Genomic DNA, 15,339 nt, shown 5'->3' with positions numbered 1-15,339 from the left:
GAATTTTTAAAAGTTCCATGTACTCTCTTACTACTCAGTAATAAAAAGGCAAATAACCCAATTTAAAAATAACAAACGATTAAGGAGCTAGAAAAAGAAGACAAAACTCAAACCCAGCAAAAGGAAGGAAATAATAAAGATTAGAACAGAAATAAATGATATAGAAACTAAAAAAAAATAATAGAACAGATCAATGAAACCAGAAGCTGGTTCTTCGAAAAGACCAACAAAATTGATAAACCTCTAGCCAGACTCATCAACAAATAAACAAAATCACTAAAGAAAGAGGAGAAATAACACCACAGAAATACAATTTTTACAGAATATTATGAAAACCTATATGCCAACAAACTGCACAACTTAGTGGAAATGAATAAATTCCTAGAAACGTATAACCTACCAAAACTAAAGCAGGAAGAAATAGAAATTTTGAACACAATTACCACATGAAATTGAATCACTAATCAAAAAACTCCCAAAAACAAAAGTCCAGGACCAGATGGCTTCACAAGCGAATTCTACCAAACATTTAAAGAAGAGTTAATACCTATTCTTCTCAAACTATTCCAAAAAAATAGAAGGGGAAGGAAAACTTCCAAATTCATTCTATGAGACCAGCATTATCCTGATACCAAAACAAGATAAAAACCACCAAAAAAGAGAATTACAGGCCAATATTTCTCATGAATATAGATGCAAAAACCCTCAACAAAATATTAGCAAAGCAAATCCAACAATACATTAAGAAAATCATACACCACAATCAAGTGGGATCTATTCCTGGGTTGCCAGGGTAGTTCAATTATTTGCAAAACAATCAAAATGATACATCACATCAGTAAGAGAAAGGACAAAAACCACAGGATCATTTCAATAGATGCAGAAATAGCATTCTACAAAGTACAACATCCATTCATGAGAAAAACCATCTGCAAAGTAGGTCTAGAGGGAACATACCTCAACATAAATTTGCAAATGACATACCAATAAAGGGTTAGTATCCAAAATATATAAAGAATTTATACAATTCAATAACAAAAAACAAATAATCCAATTAAAAAATGGGCAGAAGACACAAAGAGACATTTCTCCAAAGAAGACAGAGAGCCAACAGACACATGAAAAGATGTTCAACATCACTCATCATCAGGGAAATGCAAATCAAAACTACAGTGAGATACCACCTGACCCCTGTCAGAATGGCTGAAATCAAAAACACAAGAAACAAGTGTTGGTGAGGATATGCGGAAAAAGGAACCCTCCTGCACTGTTAGTGGGAATGTAGCTACTATGGAAAACAGTATGGAGGTTCCTCAAAAAAAAACTAAAAATGGAACCACTCTATGATCCAAGAATCACACTACTGGGTATTTACCCAAAAAGTACAAAAACACTAATTCAAAGGGATACACACACCCCTATGTTTATTGTAGTATTATTTACAATAGCAAATCTATGGAAACAGTCCAAGTGTCCACTGACAGCTGAATGGATAAAGAAGAGGTGTATACACACACACACACACACACACACACAATACATACACATACACAATGGACTATTATTCAGCCATAAAATGGTGAAAACTTGCCATTTTCAACAACATGGATAGAGCTAGGGAGTATATTGCTAAACTAAATAAGTCAGAGAAAGACAAATAACTTATGATCTCACTTATATGTGGAATTTAAGAAACAAAACAAAAAGGAGAGAGAGAGACAAACCAAGAAACAGACTCTTCACTATACAAAACTAATAGTTATGAGAGGGGAAGTGGGTGGGGGGATGGGTAAAATAGGTGATGGGTATTAAAGAATACACTCATCATGACGAAAAAAATAATTTTTAAAAAAGGAACACAAGATACTTAGGAAAAAAGTACAATTTTTCAAGGAAATACTATTTTCCTATTTAAATACTTTTTAAATAGGAAGGGAAAGACTGTACCTTTATATAACTAATGTATTAAAAACTTTTAAATCACATCTTGAAAAAAAAAAAAAAAACTTAAATTGACAACTCTCCAAAGAAGATAAACTAATGGCCAAAAGGACACACCAAAGAATGCTCAACATCATTACCCACCAGGAAAATGCAATCAAAACCACAATGAAATACCACTTCACATCCACCAGGATAGGTATAACCAAATATACAGATAATAACAAGTATTGGTGACAATGTGGAGAAGACAGAACCCTCATAAACTCCTAGTAGGAATGTAAAATGGTGCAGTCACTTTGGAAAAACAGGTTGGTAGGTCCAATAAAGTTTAGACATAGACATGTATGTTCATACCAACATTATTCATAATAGGCAAAAAGTGGAAACAACCCAAATGTCTATCAACTGATGAAAGAATAAATCAAATGTGGCATATCCGTACAACAGAATATTTTTCAGCCATAAGAAAGAATGGACTACTGATACATGCTATAACATGAACCTCGAAAATGTTAAACTAAGTGAAAGAAAGCCATTCACAAAAGACCACATATGATATGATTCTATTTATATGAAATGCCCAGAATAGGCAAATCTATAGAGACAGAAAGCAACTTAGTGGTTGCCTAGGGCTGGGAGAGGTTAGGGAGAAATGAGGAGTGACTGTTAATGGGTAAAGGATCTTTTGGGGGTGATAAAAATGTCCTAGAATTATAGTGATGGTTGTAGAACTCTGAATATGCTTAAAACCATGTGATTCTTATCTCAATAAAACTGTTTAAAAGAGTTCTGCCTATTAATTTAATATTATTACTGCTATGGCTATTGCAGTAGTGAGGGCATGTTGAACCACTGCTAAACACTTCTTTCTCAACCTTAACAACACCATAGGGGTTAAGTATTATTAAGCCCTTTTACAGATGAAGACAATGGGCTTTGGAGAGTATAAATAACTTGTACAAGATTGCATAGCTAGTAACTACCAAATCCAAGACTATTCTTCACCACAGGATACTGTTTTCATTTTTTGTTGTAATAGTATTTTCATAGTCCTGCGTTCTCACTTTAATATTCAGTTCAAGAAAAAATACAGAAAAATTCAATAATGTCTGAAGATGGCAAATTCAAGAATCACTTTCACAGTGCCTTTATCATAAAATGAAGGCAAAATATTGTCTATGTGTATTAAGAATTCCTCATGGGACACCTGGGTGGCTCAGTCACTTAAGCTGCTGACTCTTGATCTCAGAGTCCTGAGTTCAAGCCCCAAGTTGAGCTCCACGCTGGCCATGGAGCCTACTAAAAAAAAAAAAAAGAAAAAAAATTCCTCATATGAAATTCAAACTATAACTAAACATTTCATGATAAAACCATCTTCAGTGAAGAGATCATTGCACTAATAAAAACAGTAAGGTTTTATCTCTTCTCTACAGATTCAGTTTGAGGAGAGCCATTTTTACTCTCACACTGTCCCCCCATACCAACAAAATCAATCTAGGAAAGAGTAGCGTTTAACAATACAAATTCCATTTTAGGGGGCCCCTGGGTGGCTCGGTGGGTTAAGCGACTGCCTTCGGCTGGGGTCATGATCCTGGAATCCTGGGATTGAGTCCCACATCAGGCTCCCTGCTCAGCAGGGAGTCTGCTTCTTCCTCTGCCCCTCACCCCACTCGTGCTCTTTCTCTCTCCCTCTCTCTCAAGGAAATCTTAAAAAGGAAAAATAATTACAGGGAATTATAACTTTCTAAAAATTGTCTACCTCTCAAAATACAAATATTTTATACTGCTCTTAATATTACCCAAAATCTAATGTCTATTCTTACCACGATTCTGGTTCCATTCATGTGCTTCTCCTAAGTACTTTACATCAAACTGGTACTGTCCATTTATGTAAAAATAATCATCAGTACTAAGAATAACTCCACTTGGATTATCCTCTTGCAAAGTCCTGTGAATGATAAATGGAATTATTTCCATTAATTTTTCTCCTAAATTCTCTCTCCTAATTTTTACAAGGTCACAATCCAAATAAAGAATTGTTACTTAAAAGTGAGAATACAGTAATATCCAGACAAGTCATACTGGAAATCCTCTTAGCAGAAGTTTGACTCCCAAGAAAGCTGAAGTAAAACAAGTCTATTTTATTCCTTGAATTCAAAATCAATTATGGTTTTGTAACACTACAATCTAAGTTGAACTTATTTTTTTCCCATTCAAATTAGTTCTCTTTCACATAAAGCTATTTCTACTGATTTCAGAAGCTTACAGTCTTGGAATTATCTTTAAATTTTTCTTCTATTCTATCTCCCAAAATGATAGTCTAAGATAGAAGAATTCAATAAAAACTTTGGAGAAAAGAGTGCTGCTATTTGCTACAAAGAAAAAATTAGTAAAAAGAAAAGACTTTAGGGGTTACTAAACATCTCTATAAGCAATAGCATTTCACATATACTTTTTTTTAAACTTAATTAAACCTCATACCTTGCCAAAAAAGATTTTCCTGATCCTGGAAGCCCTCTGAGAAGAACAAGAACTAGTCCAACATAAGATGATGTCTTCTTTCTTACAACCTGAGAAACTGGGGTTTCTTGTACTTGATAAGCACTTGTTCCCTCTTTATTTCTCCATACCTTTGTTGGGGAAGTGTGAGAAATAACTGGAGGGGGAAATGTGTAGTTGACCGGTCTCCAGTGTGTAGTGGTGGTTACAACAGGAGCTACAAAGCCATGATTTCCTTGAAAGAGGTCAAAAGCAGGAATCATTGGATTCCACATTGGTGGAGGAGGAGGAGGCAGCAGTAGAGGGAGAGGGGTAAGTACAGAGCAGTAATTCACATCCTTCCCTTTTGACGGCAGTTCAGTATGTTTGTGTGGCTTGAAACTGAATTCTTCAGAAGGTACAAATGCATCAGGGACAGAAGTAGATTTCTGATCCCCACTTGTACCTAGTAAATCAAGGCCCAGATTTCGCACAGTAAGGCTTAACGGAGCCTGAGGTTCGTTGGCATCCAAATCTACAGGGGCTGGAGAGAACAGAGTCTCAACACACTCAGATTCTAAAAGCTCTTTCTGTCTTTGACTGAGATTGCTACCACCCACCATAGTGTCATTTGCTACATTTAAAGAACTACTGAGAAGAGAATCTTCCAATGCCAATGTGTCATCCTTTATAAAACTTTTGGACTCATTAGAAGCAGAAGGTGACATTAAGGTGTTTGAATTTAATGCAGAGGCAGAATTCTCTAAATTTTCACTGTTCAATTCCATATTTTGTGTAGAAAGAATGGGAGTCATAATACTTGAATCGGAATCGGAATTTATAAATGCACTCGGGTCACTAGAACTATTAACACCTTCCAAAGGCAAAAATGAGTACACTTGGTCATCAGGAGAAGAGTTCAATTTCTCAAAAGCATTCTGTATTAAAGAATCCAAGTCTTCAGTTAGCTGCATGTCCAAAAATGAATCCATTTTTGAATCTTCATTCTCTTCTTCAGGAGGATACTTTTCCATTATTTCACGTCCCACAGCACTTACTTGGTTCTCAGAAGCAACAAAGCTTTTTGAAGACGATTCTTCTACCTTGGTATCAGTGGCAGATAATTCTAATAGACAATCCATTGCATTTTCAACTGTACAACAAGAAGAGCAGCATACATGTGTATTGAAATAAGTAAACTATAATTTGATTAAAATCCATGTACTGAATAGAATACAGAAATTTATAATTTATAAATATTCAAGTCATTTTTCAGTTAATATTTTATGAATATACCAGTCTGTATTAGTGAAAGGTTTGAATGATGGAGTCATGCAATGCTGTTACTATCAGACAAACTGTAATAAACTAGGATAACAAACTGCCATCAAGTAGATAATCTCTGATAAATGTGAATAAACATAAAACATAAAACATCTATAAATTTTATCTAAAAATATCTATAAATTATATCTAAAAATTGCATATATTATGTTTATTTATAAAGACCCAAAAAACAATTTATTCAACAAATACTTAGCTACTGCCTATCCTTTTAAATATTAAGCATTTTTAAGCACTCTCCTATAAATCTAATTTGTTTATATGGTTTATGCTATGAATTTCACTTAATACAAAAAATAGGTATCAGCATGTACTACATATGACATACTCTGTTCAAAGTAAATAAGACATAGTTTTTACTACACTTAAGGGATTTTTGCAGTCTAATGGAGGTAATTAAAGATAATTAAATTAGAAGACAATTACATTATAATATAATATAGATTAAATAATACACACTTTTAGTAATACACAAATGCCATAGCAGCCTTATAGGAGAATAAGGAAAGATTTCACATAAGGTAATATGTGAACTGGGACTTGAAGATTAAAAAGAAACTTGTCAGACACAAAAGGGAAAGGCAAAGCCAGTCTTGAAAACACAAAGCATGTTTAAGGTATTAAGAGAAGTTGGTTGGAGTGTGGGTACACAGTAGTATGGTAGATGAAAGGAGACAAATCTGGAAAAGATCAAGTGAAATTGGAAAAAGTGCTATATGTCATGGTAGGACAAATCAATTTTACTTTCTAGGGAAACTACCTGTCACCATATTTGAGCTAGGAGCTTTATATGTATCACCTCAATGAACCATCAAATAATACTATGAGGTATAATATTTCTAGCAAATAGATGAAGAAGTGAAGTTCAAAAAGTATATTAACTTGGCCCAAGTGACACAGATATTAAGTGACAGAGCCAGGACTGGTATGTCTGACTCCAATGCTGAGCTCTTTCTGTTATAATACAAATACAGAATTAGAACTGTTAAGCATTTGAAATTTTGGAGTTTTGCTTATTTTTGTGTTGTTTTGTTTTGTTTTACGGAAAATAAATATGAAAAGGAAGCACAGCACAGGAGGTAACAGCTCTGGTCTGGAGTCAGAAAACCAACACTTAAATCTCTGCTTACTGGATATGACCCTTAAAACACATTACTTAACTTTCCTAAGCTTTGATTTTCTCATTTGCAGTACAGGGATAATAAAGGTACCTACCTCATAGGGTTCTTGTGAGGATTAAATGAGATAATCCATGAAAATGTGCTGTGCACAAGGACTGGCACCTAGTAAGCACCCAATTAATGTTCCCTTAAGAAGAAAAACAAAGAGGGATTGGAGGGGCAAGCCTGGCAGAGAGACCAGTTAGGATATTATAGCAATAGTACAAAGGTTAGAAGCCCTAAACATGGGGGGAAAAAAAAAAAAGAAAGCACGCAAGCAAACATAAGAGGTATTTCTACGAAGAAACTCTACATAATAGAAAAACCACAAGGTCAACCAAAATAATTAAGGTGTATATAATAAAAAACAGTATTAAGTAAAAATAAGTAAAAGATATTTTTTTTTACAATCTCCTTGCCCCTTTTGCTATTTATATGTAGCAGAGCAATCAGACAAAGCCAAAAAGCAGTCACACAAAAGAAAAGTCCTTACACAGAGTGTTGGAAAAAATTAAAACAATGGTATAAAACAACAAAAAAAATATGAATAAACAATTCACACAAGAATACAAAAATTAATATATAATCATGTACAAAAATGCTCAATAATCCTGTTTATTTAAAGAAAAAACAAATTAAGAAAAAGCAAAATTTTATTCCCATTAAAATCTTAAACTAATACTACACGATGCTGAAAAGGCTGTGGTGAAACCACTATATTTAAACAGTGCTAGCAGGATGACAAATCAGCACACCTGTTTGGTAGGCAATTTAGCAGTATGTTTCCAAGAACTGAAAACTGTTCTTACCTTGTGACATATGAAAATAAAACGTTGGACTAAGAAAAAAAGCCAAAAGAAGGGAAAAGTGGTTTGTACCAAGATGTCCTCTGCTGTATTAATTATTCATGAAAAATTTAGATATAATTAAAAAATTAGAGCACAACAATTCAGTGAAATATTAGAAAGCTATTAAAAATAAATACAAAGATCACGGCAACACTGAAAAAATGCTTATGTTAAGTTTAAAAAGCAGAATACATAATTTCATCAATACTATTATTCAAAATACTCAAAATATCAGTATTTATGAACAAGGTGTAGAGAAGATCCTGGAAAAGAGAAATGTTTTTTGTTAGGATATAAGGGTAATATATTTTTCTTGTAATTCCTCATTACTATGTTAGTGTATCTGAAACAGATTTTTAACACCTCAACAACAGGAAATAAGTATTGAAGTCACACATAAAATTCTACAAACTATCATTTCTCAGCATCATATGGACTGCCGAAAACTGTTTTTTTGCATACATAAGAGGATAGTTAAGATATGCTCACATCACAGTCCATGCAATGAATAAAAATGGAAGTTTCTCATGCATTAGCAAAACTTCCCCAATCTAGAATAATTTTATCTTATACTAATCATGGCCAATAGCAACACTAAGCAACAACATTTATTCATTCAGTCAACTTTGATAGTTTGTCTATTTGCCAAAATACTTCTAAACAATTTATTACAAGTTATTAATAATACTATACTGAAGACTTCACAAAAAAAAAAACAAAAAACACACAACTCAATTCTCACCAGAAAAGTCCTATGAGGTACATACTACTATTTTTCTTATTAAAAGATAAGGAAACACCCAGAGAGCTTCAGTGGCAGAACTGGAAATCTAACCCAGGTTTCTTGACTCCAAAGCCAATATTGTGAAACACTACTCTATTAGCATCAAAACCTAATCAGCTCTCATTCCCACAATTACAATTATCTTTTCACTCAATAAATATTTACTGAGGTCCTATCTGAATCATTTGCTATTTTAGGGGCTGGGGATACAGCAGTAAAAACAGTTTATAAAATCTGTCTTTATGGAGCTTACATCCTAAGACAGTGGTTCTCAACTGGGGATGATTCTGGTCCCCAAGGGACATATGACAACAGATGGAGGCATTTTTAATCGTCACAACAGGCTGCTGAAGGTTGCTACTGGAATCTACAGAGTATAGGCCAGGGATGCTGCTAAACATCCTATGATTCACAGGAAAGCCACTCACAAAAAAGAATTATCCAGTCCAAAATGTTAATAGTGCCAACCTGTTCTAGAGGGAAGATAAAAAGAAATGAAACATAAAATATGATATCTATACATACATCTTATATCTAGAACTGTGTATTTCTCAAAAGCAGAAAAAAAACAATGCTTTCTTCTTCATATCATTCACAGTATCAACTTAGTACCTTGCCCATAGCAGATGCTCAATAAATTAACAAAACAGAAATAAGGCAGTCATTTTTCTATATTACTACTGGTCATGGCACAGTACATGAAGTCTACTTATACGATGCAAAGTGTTCAAACTAAACTTTTTCTCACCTTTGAAATCACATTCAGAAAGCATCAAATACACTACATCGGGATCCAGATCAGAAAACATCTCTGAGATACTGGTGAAGAGTTCCTCCTGATCAACTTTTGTCTCACACATGGAAGGAAGAGTAGTAGTTGGCTCCTCATGACTAGCAACACTGGATACGACAACTTCCTTAGAGCTTGCAGTCTTCCAAAAAGGATGTCCCCCAAGATTTTTCTTTCTCCTTGGCATTCTGACTTCCAAAACTAAAATGTTTCCCTTTTCTTATTTAAGATGTTTGATATTTAAGTCATACCTCAAAGAAAACACGGTTAAATATCTTGCACAATCCAGCAGTAATAGGACCTAAAATAGAAAGCAAGTAAAAACACTCAGACTATATAGTTATATTTCCATTTCTAAAATCGGAATGACATCTTTATTTAACTCTAAGAAAGTACCATCAACTCTGGTAGCAAAGCCAAAAAGCAGTCAGACAACTTCTCTCTCTCCAAAATATTCAAATTTTGCCAGGATTGAACATGTTAAAAATCAAGATATTAACAAATATAATGAATTTTCGCAACAGTGTGTACACTGTTTTACTGTCATTATTTCATTTTTGAAAACCATAAAACAGTATTCATAACGACAACGCCTACTGAACACCTACATTTGGATGTCTAATAGGCATTACAAACTTAACATGTCCAAAACTGAGCTCCTGATCGCCTCCTTCATATCTGCTCTTCTCAGTCTTTCCCGTCTCAGTTAATACAACTCTATTCCTCCAACTGCTCAGGTCAAAAATCTTGGAGTAAATCCTAACTCCTCTCAACCCAAATCCAACCAGTAAGCCAATCCTGTCAATACGACCCTCAAATGTATCCAGACTATGACCTTGCCTCACTATCTCACTGCCACCACAGCCTGTTGTCAAGATTACTGTAAAAGTCTCCAAACCAATCTCCTTGCCCCTTTTGCTATTTATATGTAGCAGAGCAATCAGTGTGACTCAGTTAAACTACAGGTCAGATCATACATATCTTCTGCTTAACTATCTACTGGCTTCCCATTTCACCCAGAGTAAAACCCAGAACCCTTAAAATGGCCCATAACTCAGACATGTGTTACTTCAGTACTGTCATCCCTAAACCTCTTTCCCTTTGCTCAGTGTTACTCCAGCCACACTTGGCCTCCTTGTTCTTCTTCAAACACACCAGCCATGCTCCCCTCAGGGAATCTTTACATTTGGCTCCCTCTACCTAAACTACTTCTCTCTCAGGTATCTATAAAAGTTTATTTCCTCAACACCTTCCTATCATTACTTAAACGTTACCCACTTAAGAAGTCGGTCCCCCAACACCACTTACCCTACTTTCCTTACTTGAATTTTCTCATAAGACTTATCAACTTCTAACACAGTGTATGTTTTACTCATTTTTTAAATTGTATTTACTACCCATATTCAAGTAAAGTGTAAGTAAGCTCCACAAGGGCAGGGACTCATTGATCTAGAGAACCCCAGATAGTCTACTTGCTTTCTCCACTTGGATGTATCTAATAAACATTTCAAATTTAACTTATCTAAAACTAAATGTCTGATATTTTCTCCAAAACCTGCTCTAACCATTTGGTCTGGCTACTGTCATTATTCACTCATATTCCAGGGTCCTAAATGTTCTCTCTGCTTCCAACCCTTGTCTCCTACAGTCTATTTTCAACACACCAGCCAGAATGATCTTTGTACAACATACAACATACATACATACATACATACATACAACACACAACAAGTCAAAATGAATCAAGTCTGCTCTAAATCCTCAAGTGGTTCTCCACATCACTCAGTAAAAGCTAAAGTTCTTAGAGTAGCCCACCTCCCTGCAGGCCTTTGATGTACTCTTCCCCTGAATATCTGCACTGCTAACTCTCACTCCTTTAAATCTTTATTCAAGTGTCACAGTGAATGATTTCTTCCTTGATTACCCAATTTAAAATCATGTCCCCTGCTCCCTCTGCCCCAATCTCCCTTTCCTCTAACCACCCATTGGCCCTTTACACCCATACTATAAAATGTACCTTTTAATTAAATTTATTGTGTCATAGCTCTCTCCATCTTCCAGAACTGCACTGTCAGTACGGCAGCCACCGGCCACATGTGCCTATTTAAATTCAGTTAAATTACACCTTTCTTTATTAATAGCACTTTATTAATAGCACATTAATAGAATGCGGAGGGGGAAAAACTGCCAGAGACAGAGAAGGACATTATATAATCATAAAGGATCAGTGCACCAAGATAACATACCAACCCTAAATGTGTATGCACCAAACAAAAGAGCCACTAAATAAGTGAAGCAGAAGCTGACAGAACTGAAATGAGAAATGGACAGATCCACAATTATAGAAACTTCAAATCCTTCTCTCAACAACTGATAGAATAACTAGACAGAAGATGAGCAAGGATACAGAACACAATAACACCATCAATTAAGGATAGTCAATCTTTATAGAACACTCCACCCAACAATAGCAGAATACATTATTTTCAAGTGCCCACCAAATATGTACCAAGAAAGACCATGTCCTAGGCCTTAAACTCCAGCAAATTTAAAAGGACTGAAATCATATAAAGTGTATTCTCTGACCACAATGGAATCAAACTAGAAATCAATTAACAGAGAGATAACCGATAAATCTCCAAACACTTGGAACTTAAGCAATATACCAAATAATCCATGAGTCAAAGAGAAAAAGTCTCAAGAAAAATTTAAAAATACATTGAAATGAATGAAAATGAAAATATACCACATCAAAATTTGTAGGACACAGCCAAAGCAGCAATGCCAGAAATTTATAGCAAATTCATAACCAAATGCATACAAATCACAAAAGAGGAAAAGTCTCAAATCAATAATCTAAGCCCCCACCACTATTACCTAGAAAAAGAAGGGCAAAACATAAAACACTGATGAAAGAAATCAAAGATTTAAATAAATGGAAAGACACAGCATGTTCACAGACTAGAAAACTGAACATAGTAAAGATGTCAATTCTCCCCAAATTGATATGCAGAATTCCTATCAAAACCCCAGACAAAGTTTTTGTGGATATGGACAAGATTATTCTCAGATTTTTTTGTGGATATGGACAAGATTATTCTCAAATTAAATGGAAAGACAAAGGAACTAGAATTGCTAAAACAATTCTGAAAGAGAGGAATCAGTCAACTCAATTTCAAGATTTGTTATATCACTACACTAACCAAGACTGTATGGTATCAGTAGAGGGACAGACCTATAGATCTGAAAACAGATTATAGATTTGGAAACAGAAGAGAGAACCCAGAAATACAGCAACATAAATATGCCTAACTGGCTTTAGACAAAGGTGCAAAAGCAATTTAATGGAGAAAAGACAGTCTTTTCAACAAATGAAACTGCAGCAAGTGGACATCCACAGATTAAAAAAATAAACCTTGACCTCAGTTTCACACTTATAGAAAAATTAACTAAAAATGGATCAAGAACTTAAATCCATAAAACTATAAACATCTTAGGAAAAGAAAAAAAAGAAAAACAGGAGGAAATCTCCAGGACCTAGAGCTAAACAAAACACCAAAAGTATGATCCATAAAAGGAAAAACAGATAAACTGTACTTCATCAAAATTAAAAACTTTTGCTCTGTGAAAGACCTTGTTAAGAAGATGAAAAGACAAGTTACAGATTGGAGGAAATATATGCATACCATATATCCAACAAATGACTAGTATCTGAAATATATAAAGAACTTATCAAAACTTCACAGTAAAAACCAAACAATTCAATTAGAAAATGGGCAAAAAGCATAACACCAAAAGGATATACGAATGGCAAATAGGCACATAAGAGATGTTCAACATCATTAGGCATTGAGTAAATGCAAATTAAAACTACATACAATGAGCTATTAACTTACACATCTATCAAACTGGCTAACATAACTAATGACAATACAAAATGCTGGCAAGGATACAGAGAAACTGGATGGCTCATACACTCTGCTAGGAATGAAAAACAGTACAGCCACTATGGAAAAGAGTTTGGAGGTTTCTTTAAAAACTAAACACGTAACATCATATAACAACTCAGCAATTGCATTTCTGGACATTTATCTAAGAGAAATCAAATATTAAGTTCACCCAAAATCCTATAAAGTTTATAGCTGATTTATTCATTATAACTGAAAAACAGAAAACAATTCAGATGTCCTTCAATGGGTGAACGGATAAACAAATTATACTTCCATTCCATGAAATACTAGTTAGCAATAAAAAGGAACAAACCGATGATATACAAAAACAACCTGGATGAAATTCCAAAGTTATGCTGAGTGGAAAAAAGCCAATCCCAAAAGGCTATATATTGAATGATCCCATTAATATAACATTTTTGAAATGACAAAATTACAGAAATAGAGAACAAATTAATGATTGCCAAGAGTTAAGGAAGGGACGGGAGAGGAGGACAAGTGGGTGTGGCTATACAAGGGTAAGTTGGGGGATTCTTGTAGTGATGGAAATGTTCTATAATAATGACAATATCCTGGTTGTGATGCCATAGTATAGTTGTGCAAAGATGTTTCATCAGGGAAACTGGGTAAAAGCACAGGAGATTTCTCTGCATAATTTATTAGAACATGTGAATTTGTAATCTCAAAACAAAAAGTTTAATTATGAAAAAAGCATGTTAAATTAAAAATTCATTTCATCAGTCATACTACACACATTTCAAATGCTCAATTACTACATGCAGTTAATGATTACCATATTGGAGAGCAGAAATAGTAAACTTTTCCATCAGTGCAGAAAGTTCTATTAGACAGCACTGTTCAGGAATATAAGTTCCATGGAGCAAGTGAATATCCCATCTTGGGAAGCAAAAAAGTACAAAGAGAAAGTCATAAAGAAAAAAAGTACTAACACATCTAGCCACATTTAAATGTAAAAGACCTATGTATCAGAAACAAAATCAGGGAAAAATATGTACAACATACAGCAACTGTTTTCAATTTTTCTCCTTCCATTCTTTCATAAAGAGGGTTTTGCATCCACCATTTCTACAACTACCCTAAAATTGCTCTTATCTACCAACAGTGCACAAGAGTTCCTTTTTCTCCAAATCCTCGTCAACACTTATTTTTTTGATTTCAGCAATTCTGACAGGTGTAAAATGATATCTCATTGTGGTTTTAATTTGCATTTCCCCAATGATTAATGATGTTGAGCATCTTTTCATTTGTCTGTTGCCTATCTGTATGTCTTCTTTAGACAAATATCTATTCAGGTCCTCTGCCCATTTTTAATCAGATTATTTGTTTTTTGGGTATTGAGCTTTTTGGAGGTTCCTCAAAAAATTAAAAATAGAATTACCATATGATCCAATAATTCCACTGCTGGGTATTTACCCAAAGAAAATGAAAACAACTGATTCAAAAATATACATGAACCCCTATGTTTATTAAAGCATTATTTACAATAGCCAAAACATAAGGGCGCTTGGATGGCTTAGTTCGTTAAGCGTCTGACTCTTGATCTCAGCTCAAGTCTTGATGACAAGGTCATGAATTCAAGTCTCCATGCCCAAGTATCCATCAATAGATGATTAAAGATGTGGGATATGCACATAGACACACACACATACACAGTGGAATGTTACTCAGCCATAAAAAAGAATGAAATTTTGCCACTTGCAACAACACGGATGGACCTAGAAGGTATAATGCTAAGTGAAATAGCCAGAGAAAGACAAATATCATATGATTTCACTCATATGTGGAATTTAAGAAACAAAACAAATAAACCAAGGGGGTAAAAAAAGCCAGACTCTTAAATACAGAAAACAAAATGGTGGTTGCCAAAGGAGAGGTAAGTCAGGGGATGGGTAAAATAAAGGGGATTAAGAGTATGCGTATATTGATGAGCACTGAGAAATGCACAGAATTATTGAATCATTATGTTGTACACCTGAAACTAATATAACACTGTATGTTAATTATACTTGAACAAAAAAAT

General features: G+C 34.4%; 1 protein-coding gene across 6 annotated transcripts in view; it reads right to left on the bottom strand.

The window, feature by feature from the left end:
- Positions 1 to 15,339, bottom strand: part of N4BP2 (NEDD4 binding protein 2) — a 104,158-nt gene that overhangs the window by 62,261 nt on the left and 26,558 nt on the right. For all 6 annotated transcript variants that reach the window (XR_010409339.1, XR_010409338.1, XM_064584395.1 and 3 more), the window contains exons 3-5: positions 9,307 to 9,649; positions 4,426 to 5,575; positions 3,768 to 3,892 (exon numbers count right to left, since the gene is read on the bottom strand). Coding sequence is in view for 4 of the 6 variants with exons in the window: in XM_064584395.1 (XP_064440465.1) it covers positions 3,768 to 3,892; positions 4,426 to 5,575; positions 9,307 to 9,535 (1,504 nt within the window). In the remaining 2 variants the exon portion in view is untranslated. The remainder of the gene's footprint in view (positions 1 to 3,767; positions 3,893 to 4,425; positions 5,576 to 9,306; positions 9,650 to 15,339) is intronic.

This window comes from Mirounga angustirostris, unplaced genomic scaffold (assembly GCF_029215605.1).
Source record: "Mirounga angustirostris isolate CCGP_5_RB_7025 unplaced genomic scaffold, mMirAng1.0.hap1 SCAF_2, whole genome shotgun sequence".
Taxonomy (NCBI): Eukaryota; Metazoa; Chordata; class Mammalia; order Carnivora; family Phocidae; genus Mirounga; species Mirounga angustirostris.
Note: the sequence above shows the minus strand (reverse complement) of the source record. Positions and strands in the feature narration are given on the sequence as shown.